Consider the following 16060-nt stretch of genomic DNA (forward strand, 5'->3'; position numbering starts at 1 on the left):
TACTGCGATCGACTCACATACCTTCGTGCTTGATGTCCTCCGCGACGGAGGTGGAATCTTACAGCAAGCCAGATTCGCGCTACAGTGGTTTGTGGGACTTGATAGGAAACCCACTTTGACGTCTTGGTGACCAAATTCGCCTGATTTGAATCTTATAAAATGCGTATGAGATGTTATCGGGCGCCAGTTCCGCAGCCAGAAACTACTGGCCCGTTATTTACGGGATTTGTGTGACCGAGCGACGTGGCGCAGTGGCTAGCACAATGGATTCGCATTCGGGAGGACGGCGGTTCGAACCCGCGTCCAGACATACTGAATTAAGTTTTGTGTGATTTTCCTAAATCGCTTCAGGCAATTCCGGGACGGTCCCAGTAAAAGGGCACGGCCGATTTCCTACCCTCATCCGATGGGACCGATGACCACGTTGTGTGATCCCAAATCAATCAACCAACCAAGGAATTGATGTGACATGTGCACACATAATTTCGGAAACCTACCAAGGATTGTCGAGCCCATGAGAATTAGAATTGCTGTTATGCTGCCTTCCAGCTGTTGACCAACACTGTACTAAGCAGGTGGTCATAATTTTTTGGCTCATCAGCGTAGTATGTATAATACAGCTGAGTGGGTAAGTTACAAATTGTAAATCTGTGAGTCGGGAGTTCAATTGTCATTCGGTGCAAGGAATTTTTTCTGTCACTTATCGTATCTTCTATCTCTGGTAATGATTTGTATGTGTGAAAAATGCCAAGACGAATCGTTGTTTGGATTGATGTGAAATTGTACGTCCCGTTACAGCTAATCTGTTCAAAAGTAGGAGGACTGGAATGGAATATCGCCTCCAATACAGCTTGTCTAATACAGCACAATGCTGTTCAAATCAACCTTCAGGTGGATAACTACATTACCTTACATAATACACGGAGGTAACAAGAATCATGGGACAGCGACATGCACATATACAGATGGCGGTAATATCGCGTACACAAGGTATAAAAGGGCAGTGCATTGGCGGAACTGTCATTTGTACTCGGTTGATTCATGTGAAAAGGTTTCCCACGTGATTATGGTCGCAATACGGAAATTAACAGCTTTGAACGCGGAATGGTTGTTGCAGCTAGACGCGTGGGACATTCTATTTCGGTGTTCGTTAGGGGATTCAATATTCCGACATCCGCAGTATCAACAGTGTGCCGAAATACAAAATTTCACGCATTAACTCTCATCGCGGACAACGCAGTAGCCGACAGCCTTCACTTAACGACCGACAGCAGCGGCGTATGCGTGGAGTTGTCAGCGCTAACAGACAAGCAACAATGCGTAAAATAACCACAGAAATCAATGTTGGACGTACAACGAAAGTGTCAGTTAGTACAGTACGGCGAAATTTGGCGTTAATTGGCTACGGCAGCAGACGACGACGCGAGTGCCTTTGCTAAAAGCACGAATCGCCTGCAGCGCCTCTCCTGGGCTCGTGACTAGATCAGATGGAAACCGTGGCCTGGTCGTATGAGTACCGATTTTATTTGGCAAGTCGATGACAGGGTTGGAGTGTGGCGCAGACCCCACGAAACCGTGAATCCGAGTAGTCAACAAGGCACTGCGCAAGCTGGTGGTGTCTCCATAATGGTGTGGGCTGTGTTTGCACGGAATGGGCTGGGCGCTCTGGTCCAACTGAACCGATTATTGACTGGAAATAGCTACGTTCGGCTACCTGGAGGCCATCTGCAGCCAAACAACGATGGAATTTTTATGAGTGACAATGCGCCATGTCACCGGGCCACAAATGTTCGCAAATGGTTTAAAGAACATACTGGATAATTCGAGCGAATGATCTAGCCACCCAGATCGCCCGCCACGAATCCCGTAGAACATTTATGAGACATAATCGAGAGGTCTGTTCGTGTACAAAATTCTGCACCGGCAACAATTTCGAAACTGTTATAGAGGCAGCGTGGCTAAATATTTGTGCAGGGGACTTTGAACGATTTGTTGAGTCGATGTCACGTCGAGCTGCTGCGCTACGCCGGGCAAAATGAGGTCCGACACTATAATTGGAGGAATCCCGTGACTTTTGTTAAGCCAGTGTATACTACAGATCTCTTCTCTTTCGATAAAACATCTAAGTTGCGTAATAACTACCAACATAAGAGCAAAAAGAAAAAAAATGTGAACAAGCAAAAATGTGAGTTATAGTAGGCGAGGACATATAAAAAGGAGCTGACCGAGAGCTCCTCGCTGCGGTAGGCCGTGAGCGTCTGCTCGTCCTGCAGCAGCACGCAGAAGTACGGCTCCCACGCCACCAGCGGCACGCGCTCCTCCTTCAGCACGTTGGCAGGCCGGTGTCCGATCTGCGGCTCCTTGTCTGCAACACACAACAACACACTCTCGTTACTACCTTCTTTTTAGTTCGTTTCTGGACAAGAAGGTCTTTTGGTAGGACACACTCTACACCGTCATTCGATACTGGTTTATGTTGTTTCAAAAATGGTTCAAATGGCTCTGAGCACTATGGGACTTAACCTCTGAGGTCATCAGTCCCCTAGAACTTAGAACTACTTAAACCTAACCTAAGGACATCAAACACATCCATGCCCGAGGCAGGATTCGAACCTGCGACCGTAGTGGTCGCGCGGTTCCAGACCGTAGCGCCTAGAACCACTCGGCCACTTCGGCCGGTTATGTTGTTTCGTAAAACTCTATGTTGTGAGACATACACCGATTTTCAAATGAAAATCTATTAAAAACTGTGGTAAAAATTCAGATGATTAACTATAAAATTTGAGTTTTTTTCTAAACATGAAGTTTAAAATGTACCAGCTCATTCATTTTTTCATAAATTAAATAAATTCTAGAGTTTCATACACCTGTAAGTATGATTTGTATGATGTGCAAAATTCCTCGAAGAATCTCTCTTACTTATGAAGAAAAGTGTACCTATAGCAACAAATGCAGCCAATAGTAAGTGAAAAAATGATGAAATCTAACATCTAAAAAAATTATTTTGTTATGTTCTGAACTTCCACAGCTATGAGTGTGAATCCTGAATCCTTCCTGGTCATGCTGACAAAGTTTTATGAATTTATTTGTAGAAGTATAGACAGTGAAAATTAAAATGTCGTGTGGTGCCTCTCCCGCTTCAAGTCGCCCCGTTTCACGTGCTGTCCCTCTTAATAAGTTCTGGAAAAAGTGTCTGAGGAACACAGCAAATGATTGTTAAAAATGTAGGCTCAGTCAGTGTCACCCGTTCACGGGAATCTGTTGCATAACGATCGGTTTTACGATTCCAGTTTTATGGCACCATTCGATGAGATTGTTAATACAATAATAGCGTATGGGGCCTGAAGATGGCACTATTGAGGTGCCGAAACTCGTACCATTTGAGATATACAATAAAAGAAACCAAAACATACGGCAGTTGGTAAAGTTTTTTTGAATCAAGAAATACGTACCAGCCGATGTCCCCCAGGCCATAATGGACCGACGGAAACTGAATATTAAAAGAGTCTCAATCGCTATGTATTTTATTTGTTAATCTGTTTCGATTATACAACGATCTTCAGATCAATTTAGTATCCACGGTGACATGTTGTTGCCTCTCCACAACTGCTCGATACCTGATAGGAAGCGTTATGTCATCGATGGTTTGAAAGCTATTGTACAACTGTTTGCTAAATAACTCTTCCTTAATAAAGCTGTAACCACATGTTTTGCAATGAAAATAGTGTTTGACTGCCCCTATGACTTACCAGTTTCAACGAGAAATACTTATCAGTTTTAGGACTATTCGATTGCCCAGCTCTGTTCTCTATAGTTTCACACCACTTCACCATAATATATTTCATAAAATAAATTGACCAGTTACTAAAAAAGGTCCATAAAGTCATTCGCAGAAGTATAACAGAGTATTGTTGTTGTAGCCACGTTTGTTTTTAATTTTCACATGATGTTTCAAATATTTTGTCAACCATCAAATTTGTAGAAGAAATAAAAGATCTTTACCCAAATGGTGGCTTCAGGGAGCTTGAGGAGAAAAATGAGGTTCTTCGAGATTCCTAAACGGTCCGTTATTCAGTACGACGAGATCGTTTTTTCTTTCGCATAATTAGATACAAAATTCGTAACTGGCTCTCCACCCTTTCAACGTCGATAAATTAAATTCCCTGTGCTTCCCTCGTTTGCCTTTCTCTGATGATGCACTGAAATACGGCAAACTGGTACGAGTATTTGTCGAGCTGTGCTGGTTACTACTTACGGGTTGTACCCGCGCTACAATGAAGACGCACGCGATGTGGATAGCAAACGGAAGGGTCATTTGAATTCAAGGGGAGGACGAATACGCAACACTTTCACTTAAGTCCTACTTAGCGTTGCGATACACTTCCTGAGGAGTCGTAGTGGTGGTAGTGGTAGCACTGGTGGTGGTCTGACACCTACCAACGCGACAGACGCTCCGTTTCATCAATAATGGAAGAAAACCGACACTGTCTAATGCAGCACAAGTTCCACAGAATACAATGGCAGGTGACGCTCTTGAAAATATTTGAGAGACGAAAATGATAGATCGTGACACTTTATGGTGTTTGGTAACTTCGATATCTGCATGTATAGTCCACAAGTCAGCGTGGGTACGTTTGTTCTCACTGTCATTTTCTTATTCTCGGCTGGCCCAAATAAGGACCACCAGGCAATTTCCATTCCGTATTGGTTGTTCTCTTCTTTTCTTCCAGTGCTCTCTCATCTGTTCACTACGCTCTTTCTTCCATCTTCTGACCATGTCATACCAGCTTTTCTCACTCTTCTACCTTGCAATCCTTGCATAGTCAATACTTTTTGACAAAACACTTCTCTGTCAGTTGTTCCTTCAGCTTTTATACCTTTTTTTCCAAATCCTGTTTTATATCAGAGATCCATCCTGTTATTTGTATCTTATCCCACAAGATCTGAAGTTATTTTTGACTGATCTACTGTCTTGCATTCGATATAAATGTCCAAAGAGTACAATCTTCTTTTTATCGTTACTTCTGACATGTTTCCTATGTTTCGATAAATTATATCATTACTACGTAATTTTCATTCTTTCATAGTTTTTCGTGGGTATAATATTTTCGTAATGATTCGCCTTTCTAGAATTCCTAATTCATCTAAATTATAGTTAAATGCTAGACATTCACTTGGATATAGTCATACTGGCTTCACTATTGCACTGTAATGCCTAATTACTAATTTTTAGACAGAATTTTTTGTTGTACAAGTCGTTGGTTATACTATTTGCCCTTCTCATTTTATGTATTTGTTGTACAAGTCTTCAGTTATATCATACGAGGTGTGGCTAGAAAAAAACCGGACTAGTACTGGTGAAACAATAAAACGAATGCAATAAGGCTGAAAGTCGCGTGGCCTGTCACGTGACTCTCGCTCCGCCTACTGCTCGAGTTTCATCTGCCTCCTGCACTCAGTCTGCCCGTGGCGTCTGTTTTAAGTAGTTGACGTTTTGTCTGTGCGTCGGAAAATGTTAAGTGTACAGAAAGAACAGCGTGTTAACATCAAATTTTGTTTCAAACTAGGAAAATCTGCAAGTGAAACGTTTGTAATGTTACAACAAGTGTACGGCGATGATTGTTTATCGCGAACACAAGTGTTTGAGTGGTTTAAACGATTTAAAGATGGCCGCGAAGACACCAGTGATGACACTCGCACTGGCAGACCATTGTCAGCAAAAACTGATGCAAACATTGAAAAAATCGGTAAACTTGTTCGACAAGATCGCCGTTTAACAATCAGAGCAGTGTCTGAGTTAACAGGAGTTGACAAGGAAAGTGTTAGGCAGATTCTTCATGAAAGTTTCAACATGAACAAAGTGTGTTCAAAAATGGTTCCAAAGTGTCTCACAATTGAACAGAAGGAACGTCGAGGAATGATTTGTTCTGACATCCTGGAAAACATTGAAAGTGATCCCACCTTCTTACAAAATGTTATTACTTGCGATGAATCGTGGTTTTTTACTTACGATCCCGAAACTAAACGCCAATCGATGCATTGGAAAACTCCTGGTTCTCCACGACAAAAAAAAGCACGAATGTCAAAATCGAAATTCAAGGCAATGATGATTGTTTTTTTTGACATCAAAGGGATTGTGCACATTGATTGGGTACCAGAGGGACAAACAGTGAATCAGCATTACTACATTAGCGTCCTGGCTACCCTACGTGAGCGAGTACGGAGAAAACGGAACGATTTGTGGAGAAAAAAGTCACGGATCCTTCACCAAGACAATGCCCCAGCTCACAGTGCGTTGTCAGTGAAGACGTTTTTGGCAAAACACAACATTGCCATCTTAGATCATCCACCCTACTCACCTGATTTGGCCCCCTGTGACTTTTTTCTTTTCCCTAAAGTCAAGTCAGCTTTGAAAGGAACTAGATTTGAGACTGTTGAAGCAGTAAAAGAAAAAGCGACGGAAGTAATGTATGGACTTACCGAAAATGATCTGCAGCATTGCTATGAACAGTGGAAAATTCGTATGGAGCGGTGTAGAGACCGAGGAGGAGAGTACATTGAAGGAGATAACATGAAATTGTAAATAATTGTAAATAAATGTTTTTCCAGCATCAGTCCGGTTTTTTTCTAGCCGCACCTCGTATGACCTTCCCATTTAATGCATCCTTTCCTCTATAGAAGATTTATCCAAACTATCCCCCCCCCCCCCCAAATACACATTTATATTTTTTTATCTTTTCAGTTTGGCCAATATACGTTTTCAGAAATTACGGGGCATTTTTATTGTTTCTAAAAAACTGGCTGTCTCTGTAGAAATACTTAAGTCAATCCTACCGGTTGTTTCTTCTAAATTATTTAATTGTGTTACATCAGATGCCACATTTCGAGAAAGTATAGAAAAATCATCTGCAAATGCGAGACAATTTATTCCATTATTTTGGTTTCCTCTTCCCAACTTTATTGCTGAAATCTTCATTCAGTTTTTCATTCCAAATTCTCACTATTTTTTTCTAAAACACAACTGAAAAGAATTGATGATAGGCCATTATCTTGCCGTACACCTGTGTTTTATTTCGAAGGGCTGAGATATTTCTCCCAAACTTTTCACCTTAGACACTGTACCTGTAAGTGTTTCACTAATTAGTTTTGCTAATTTAGACTTCACACCAAACTATCGGATTATTTTATCTACAGTTTGTCATTCCAGCCCTCCCCCCGCCTCCCCTTCCCTGTTTCATTCGCAAATGGCGCCTGGCGAGAATGATTGTAGGTAAACCCCAGTTCTGGTCGTGATCGTTTCCTCTGTACGTGTTGCTGCGGGTCGCTAGTCTCCTGCCGTTGCAGGCTTCCTGCAGACAGCAGCATCGAACGTCACTAGCCACAATCGTTAGCATACAGGGTGTTACAAAAAGGTACGGCCAAACTTTAAGGAAACATTCCTCACACACAAATAAAGAAAAGATGTTATGTGGACATGTATCCGGAAACGCTTAATTTCCATGTTAGAGCTCATTTTAGTTTCGTCAGTATGTACTGTACTTCCTCGATTCACCGCTAGTTGGCCCAATTGAAGGAAGGTAATGTTGACTTCGGTGCTTGTGTTGACATGTGACTCATTGCTCTACAGTACTAGCATCAAGCACATCAGTACGTAGCATGAACAGGTTAGTGTTCATCACGAACGTGGTTTTGCAGTCAGTGCAATGTTTACAAATGCGGAGTTGGCAGATGCCCAATTGATGTATGGATTAGCACGGGGCAATAGCCGTGGCGCGGTACGTTTGTATCGAGACAGATTTCCAGAACGAAGGTGTCTCGACAGGAAGGCGTTCGAAGCAATTGATCGGCATCTTAGGGAGCACGGAACATTCCAGCCTATGACTCGCGACTGGGGAAGACCTAGAACGACGAGAACACCTGCCATGGACGAGGCAATTGTTCGTGCAGTTGACAATAACCCTAATGTCAGCGTCAGAGAAGTTGCTGCTGTACAAGGTAACGCTGACCACGTCACTGTATGGAGAGTGCTACGGGAGAACCAGTTGTTTCCGTACCATGTACAGCGTGTGCAGGCACTATCAGCAACTGATTGGCCTCCACGGGTACACTTCTGCGAATGGTTCATCCAACAATGTGTCAATCCTCATTTCAGTGCAAATGTTCTCTTTACGGATGAGGCTTCATTCCAACGTGATCAAATTGTAAATTTTCACAGTCAACATGTGTGGGCTGACGAGAATCCGCACGCATTTGTGGAATCACGTCATCAACACAGATTTTCTGTGAAGGTTTGGGCAGGCATTGTTGGTGATGTCTTGATTGGGCCCCATGTTCTTCCACCTACGCTCAATGGAGCACGTTATCATGATTTCATACGCATACTCTACCTGTGCTGCTAGAACATGTGCCTTTAAAAGTACGACACAACATGTTGTTCATGCACGAAGGAGCTCCTGCACATTTCAGTCGAAGTGTTCGTACGCTTCTCAACAACAGATTCGGTGACCGATGGATTGATAGAGGCGGACCAATTCCATGGCCTCCACGCTCTCCTGACCTCAACCCTCTTGACTTTCATTTATGGGGGTATTTGAAAGCTCTTGTCTACGCAACCCCGGTACCAAATGTAGAGACTCTTCGTGCTCGTATTGTGGACGGCTGTGATACAATACGCCATTCTCCAGGGCTGCTTCAGCGCATCAGGGATTCCATGCGACGGAGGGTGGATGCATGTATCCTCGCTAACGGAGGACATTTTGAACATTTCCTGTAACAAAGTGTTTGAAGTCACGCTGGTACGTTCTGTTCCTGTGTGTTTCCATTCCATGATTAATGTGATTTGAAGAGAAGTAATAAAATGAGCTCTAACATGGAAAGTCAGCGTTTCCGGACAAATGTCCATATAACATATTTTCTTTCTTTGTGTGTGAGGAATGTTTCCTGAAAGTTTGGCCGTACCTTTTTGTAACACGCTGTATATCACAAACCCTAACGGCCGTGTAACAATACTGCGGGCTTAGCCGAGGGGTCTTAGGCACTGCAGTCATGGACTGGACGGCTGGTCCCGGCGGAGGTTCGAGTCCTCCCTCGGGCATGGGTGTGTGTGTTTGTCCTTAGGATAATTTAGGTTAAGTAGTGTGTAAGATTAGGGACTGATGACCTTAGCTGTTAAATCCCATAGGATCTCACACACATTTGAACATTTTTGTAACACTACTCCCTTGTAATATCTCAGATATTACCATTAATCTACCAATTTCGTTTTGTTAAGAACGAAGTTAAGAACTTCGTTCAGTGCCAGGTTGGACACGAACAAGATAGCAACCAGGTTTGTTGTATGCTAGAGTCCAACTCCTCCCCAATGTTTTAGTCGAATGCAGTGCAAGTAATTTCGCATTCGAATACCTAATATTTTATTACTGCTTCGTTTCATTGAGAACCGTCACAAATATATGCACATTTTTTTACTGTGTGCATTATTCTATGTGTTGTTATAGTAAACGATTTAGTGAGGTAATGTGATCTTACACATCACAAGTTTACTGTTATTATTGTTTATTCACAGATTATTATTTAAATTCAAGTACATCGTTGTAACACAGGTACGCAGCTAGCAATACACAATGTAATACACCTTGAACATAGAATTGATAGTTGAGAAAATTTATAGTACATCCACAAACACAGCCGCCGGAGTGGCCGAACGGTTTGAGGCGCCGTGTCACGGATTGTGCGGCCTCACCCGTCGGAGGTTCGAGTCCTCCCTCGGGCGCGCGCGTGTGTGTGTGTGTGTGTGTGTGTGTGTGTGTGTGTGTGTGTGTGTGTGTGTGTGTGTGTATTGTTTTTAGCATAAGTTAGTTTAAGTAATGTGTACGACTAGGGACAGATGGCCTCAGAAGTTTGGTCCCTTAGGAATTCGCACTTTTTTCAACAAACATAGATTCTTCTGCATAATACAAGGGGCATCTAATATGTTTCGTTAACAGAACAATATCTACACAGCAGCGATTGTTAAAAACGTGTGCACCCGTATGACCGTTGGAACATGCTTATAAGCGCAGCGCATAGCGTGCAGCAACGCTATGCTGCAGTGCAAGGGAGCACCGCATGAACCTAAAGTTTTCTCACAAACTGACAAAAAAAAAGTCGATGGAGATACGTAAAAAGCTGCAGCTGATCCCATTGTCCCATCCGAAGAACTGACTTCACATTACCTACATCCACAACTGGATTACTTCATGGAGGTAAACATCTGCAGCCTCGGGAAATTCTATCTAAAGCATGTTACTTGCAATACCGTCAAAAAAGCCATCATGCGTATCACATCATCACATATTGGCCACGCTGAGATCACAGTCCAAATGAAGAATCTTACCAATCGGGTTTATCGTAAACATCGCAGCACGACTTCTACCTTAATAAAGGTAAAAGTGGACCTGAAGCTTGCCATGGACGCAGAAGAGGCACTTTCATGTGCTTCTTAGACTTCGGCAAACCCTTTCACACTGTCATGATCGACATTTTAGTTGCCAGATTTAACAACCTAAATTTCTTGCTGAGAGCATTGATTGCACTGGTTTGGCTCACACCTATGCGTCATGGCCGGCACCATGAAGTCACAACGGAGGCAAGTAGTATTAGATGTCCCACAGCGTTCGGAATTAGGTCTTATACCCTTTCCACTTACGTCAATGCTAACACTACATGTAAGCTGATAATCACCAGTTGTATTTAAGTGCAAAACCAATAAACCTGAAGACAGCTATCAAGAATCTTAATACAGACTTGTTTGTACTATCAAAGGGCGCAGGATATAGGGGTAAAGCTCGACCGATTCAAAATTCAAGTGGTACTGGTTGGACATCCTAGGCTCATTAGTCCGAAACATCGGGATTCCCTGAAATATTTAACGCTAAATGGGATAAATATCAACTTCTCCTCTTCAGCAAAGAGCTTAGCACAAACACATACATTTGCAATTATTTATTACAGAGATGTTATCCTGCAACGCTTTTCTCAGGAAAGCTCACGGCGCCTGAAGCTGATTATGAACGCATGTGTTCATTATATCTGCGATGTTCGGCTCTTTGATCACCTTTCACAATCATATGTACAGCCACCCTGGCTGTCATTAGACAAGCGCAGAGTTTTCCGTACCCTCTGTCTTCTGTATTGTCTTGTCAACGTACACTTTCCCCATCTGTCTCCTCGACCTTGACGCTCTTGTCTGTACTACTTGGCAAAAACGCCAGTTCCCATCAGCGCAAAATCCCTTCTGTTCCACTCCATCGTTCAGTCACTTTCTCAAAGTCCTCCTCACAAGGGAACCTCCCCATCGCACCCCCCTCAGTTTTAGTTATAAGTTGGCACAGTGGATAGGCCTTGAAAAACTGAACACAGATCAATCGAGAAAACAGGAAGAAGTTGTGTGGAACCATGAAAAAAAAAAAATAAGCAAAATTGATCTGTGTTCAGTTTTTCAAGGTCTATCCACTATGCCAACTTATAACTAAATCTGAGGGGGGTGCGATGGGGAGGTTCCCTTGTCAGTAATGGGAACCCGACTCTGGAATAACCTCCTGCATTGTATTAGAGAACTGAATAGTTCCAGCGAATACAGTTAGTAGTGAACAAGCAATAAATTATATAGTCATGCCTCATGAGGTACTTTTACTTTACTGCCTGAACAGCCGAAAAGTAGTAAACGATGAACTTTTTTTCCTTTCACTATTTTGTAGGGGTTGTCAGCGAAAAAAAAATTCTTGAAGGTTTGAAATTACGAGTAAAGTTTGTTGCTGAGTGCTCTCATTCTCAAATACTGGGTGAATAAAGTCTGGGAATTCAAGCGTCGTGGGCCATACTACTTTCTCACCCCAACCCTTTAATAAGTAGATGGTCACACACACACACATGCAAACAAATATTTTCATAATGTATGTGGATTATTGCGGGCAGCACAATCTGTTGGGTGGTGACTTGAAAGGTTCTCAGGCAAGGAAGTGGATTCCGGGACATCTCGTTTTTAGTATAGAGTGTGACAGACAAAGCTAGCTTCAAGTTGGGTGTTATTCTGGGGTGGTTCCCAGGGTCTGCTCGGCGTTTTCGGAAGTTGCGGTTTCCGGGCGTAAATCCCTGACGCATAGCCACAATGGTGCATTAGCCCCGAAGTGCCCACCTAAGATGTAGGAAGTATCCATTCAGCAGGGATGTCAACAAGAATCCTGCCTTCCCCTTCCCACGAAAGGCGATAAATTTCGTATGATCTCAACAGTATTTCTGTTTGTTCAGTCCTGTGTATTGCCATCCCTACTAGACACTGTGTGTGCCACGTCCTCAAATGGTGGAAATCCATTCAAAATCGGCAACAACCTTATAAATTGTTTGTATGTATTTGTATACCATCTGAGATAACATTTTCAAACGTTCACCTCTATTTCAATGCTTCGAGGCATTTTTGTTCCGTTGAATTGGCTACAAGCATGTTGTCACCCCTCCAAGAGAGTCTGGGCTGAGAACGTTGAACTTTGAATTCTTATCATTCGCTTCCTGGGAGACATTATGTACCGACTATCGTTCGCTTCGTGGCTTTCATTCCGTGCTGATGGTGCAGTTTGAAGATGTAAGAGTCGCTTTCTTCCTATGACACGAGATGTCAGTTTCATATCTTAAGAGTCCATACTCAGAGGAGCTCGCATTTATCTCGTTGTTTGTGCATCTTGTATGCGTAGCTCATTGGGTTACTTGTCTTCTTAATTTGAAAATGCGAGTTGTGCAGTTGAGGAACTCTGATAGACATCGTTAGGAAGACTGAAAGAACAATAAATCAAAGTCCCGCATTATTAGCTTCAATTTTGCATGATAATTTTATATCTTTTGGTTTCTCAAGAGTAACATTGGAGTGGGATCCCATGTGGTTTTCAAATCTGAATAAAACTGCGAAGTCACCTCCCATTTATGAGCCCTACTTCCTACAAATTTTCCAATCGTCAGGCAACACTTATTTAACAAATACAATTAGGAATGCACAACGGTGTTGTTTCAGTGTGATGGGGGTTCCGATGTGCGGAGTGGCCTGATTATTAATGGAATGTTGCATAGCATGCGAAGCTGTTTATTGTGGTGTCAGATGAGTAGCGCTCACAGGTTTTTTTTCCGAAGCTCAAACCGCTACTAATGCAAATTAGTTTCACGGTTTCTGTAGCAATGGACTGAGATCTGGTACACTCACAACAAGCTGCTCTACTAATATACTGGTAATTGGATCAAAACGCACTTCTTCAGTTGGTCTAAAGTTTCACATTGTTTTCTATCGCCATAAGTGAGCTTATTAAGGGCTGCTCACAGGTTCTCCCAGAGGTTCCCCCGGGAACTAGCTGACTGCTCAATTAGAGCGACCATTTTACGAAAGAAGTATACCCTTGTGATTCTGGTGGAGTGCTGAAATGTCTACAGCGGGGATGTTACGTACGCAGGAACTAACAACATACGATCATGAATAATTTTCTGTAAATCAATATCCTTCCGTCCGACAACACGTGATAGGCGCAAGTTCTCACGAACCGTCGTCACTGTTTTCACTTTGAAAGCACATCATCTTCTTTTTGCATTTATCAACCATCTGAAGCATCTAAGTTGAAATTTGTCACTGAAAACGACACGGTTCCATTCGTCCTTAGAGTTCAAATGGCTCTGAGCACTATGCGACTTAACTTCTGAGGTCAGCAGTCGCCTAGAACTTAGAAATAATTAAACCTAACTAACCTAAGGACATTACACACATCCATGCCCGAGGCAGGATTCGAACCTGCGACCGTAGCGGTCGCTCGGTTCCAGGCTGTAGCGCCTAGAACCGCACGGCCACTCCGGGCGGCTCGTCCTTAGAGTGAAGTCAGTCCTTCCCCGTTCGTGCTGTTGGCGCTTTCGTTCCTGTAACTTCACGACACTGTTTTGCATTTTTTGTCCACTCTACACAGCGTGTAACTGTGTTCACTGATAGCGATGTCGCATGTAAAGGCCGCGAATAACGTTCTACGAGTATTAATCTTCCCAGGCATTTTTCTTCGAGGTAGCGTCAGCTTACGTGATCTTCAAGGCTGTCTCTTTTTTCCTAACGTCAGAATATTGCTTCCCATAAATGTTCATATATAATCCCAGTTATTGATCAATAATCGTTTGTCTGGAATATTGGCCAATCTGAGTGTGATTTTTAAGTAATATCCTTCATCAACAAAATCAGATGCTGACTGTTTCCACATCTTCACCTCAGAAACACAACACCCACGCCGTTACGAAAAGAAAACGGCACAAAATTTAGAAGATAAAAAACTTTATGGTGCACACAACTTACCTCGTCTTGAGAGTAAGAGTAATTGCGACGACAGGAATGACACGCAGTTGGACACAAAATTAAATTAAGGACTTTAATAAATTGTACCTACAGCACTCCGAGACAAATTCTAGGAGAAAGACAATGTCCCCTTTCTTGTTAGTTATCATCTTTATCGACATAGGGTTCATTTCGTTTTCTTGCCGTTGCCAAACCACTGTATCCTTTTTTAAGACATCAAAATAACTGATGCGAATGTGAGTGAAGGCTTCCGCGGACGTTGTCACAGTCAATAAAATTCTTCTGGTTATGTAACCGTGTCGTCAATGCGGAAAATTCTCAAACGTTTCGGTCACTGTTGCAAATTGCCGTCCTCAGGATGTTTCTGTTAACGATGGATAATTTATTTTGACAATGCGGTCACATACCCAGAAGAGTTTTATTAACTGATGCGAAGTTCATCGGAATGGTGTTATAAGCTAATGGGGATTTCGTCATGTTTAAACATGCAGATTTAAGTGCGTAAACAACAGATAATAAACCAGCCGTACAATTTCGCAACAACAGATTTTGCCGTGTCCAAATTTCTGAGATTTACCCGGCATAAATCAGCTCTAACGATCGTCTGGTTGTACAAACTGTTTTCATGTGCAGGTACAAGTACTGTGGTACTTTAGGGTAGGATTACCAATGGCGTCCACCTCCGTACCCGAGTGATGAGCGCGTCTGCCTCTCATGCGGAGCACCCGGTTTCAATTCCGCTACTGCCAGGGATTCCTCTCGGTGTCAGGACTGGAACGGGCTGCGCTCAGCCTCGTCATGCCAACTGAGGAGCTACTTGAATGAGAATTAGTTGTCGGCAGAGCCGTATATTGACCCCACGCCCTCCACACCGCATGCGCATGACGCCACACGACACAGGATGACACGGCGGCCGATCGACATAGCGTGGTGTTCAGGGCCTGATGGGTGAGTTATTATAATGATTTCACAGTACAGTCTATCGAAGCTTACTAATACCTTTTAAAACACAAGTTCTGTAACGAACTACCTAGTATACGATCGACTGCATTGCATCTGAGCTTAGTATTTAACGTCTCATCGTCCTCACATCATTCCAGACGTGGCAAGAGTTCCGATTGGAGAAGAAAATTGTCCGTATCCCTCCCCAAGCAACCACCCTGGAATTGGCCTTAAACGATGTAGAGAATCCTTGGCAAAACTGAATCTAGATGCCCGGTTGGAGATTCAGCCACCGTTCTCCCGAATACGACTCTGGTGACCCAACACTTCGCTGGGACTGGCGTACAAATTGCCCCAGAAGTCTAGATTGGTCTACGTGTTCTTCGCCGGTCTAAATGACAAGTACAATACTTTGTTGCAGTCTAGTCGATCGTTCAGTCGTTCGTTCGTCGTATAATAAGAGCTTAATTCCTGTTCGTAGACGAGTTTTTAAAAGACTGACTAGTAGCATGCACTTAACCCAACAGCTGATCACACATTTCTCGCGTCATCAGCTCTACAATTTATTATGCTGAAAATCTGGACTGAATTACTGTAAAAAGGAAATGCCGACGGCGACATACACTAGGCGAGGTAGGACGAAACTGGTTCACGTTGAGGGGGGCATGGCTGCACACTTGTGCAGTTTGCCGCGATGCCAGTGAGGCAGCACTACGGCGCCCGTTCTCGCGGCAAATAAAAGAAATCAGCGTGCTTCTTAACGAAGACTGA

At 43.0% G+C, this 16060-nt stretch overlaps 1 protein-coding gene across 1 annotated transcript in view; it reads right to left on the reverse strand.

Annotated features, from left to right (window-relative positions):
* LOC126249101 (uncharacterized) overlaps nucleotides 1–16060 on the reverse strand; it is a 217804-nt gene that overhangs the window by 67073 nt on the left and 134671 nt on the right. Inside the window, exon 3 of the mRNA XM_049950752.1 lies at nucleotides 2226–2365. Within this exon, the coding sequence (XP_049806709.1) occupies nucleotides 2226–2365 (140 nt within the window). The remainder of the gene's footprint in view (nucleotides 1–2225; nucleotides 2366–16060) is intronic.

Source organism: Schistocerca nitens, chromosome 3 (assembly GCF_023898315.1).
Source record: "Schistocerca nitens isolate TAMUIC-IGC-003100 chromosome 3, iqSchNite1.1, whole genome shotgun sequence".
Lineage (NCBI taxonomy): Eukaryota > Metazoa > Arthropoda > Insecta > Orthoptera > Acrididae > Schistocerca > Schistocerca nitens.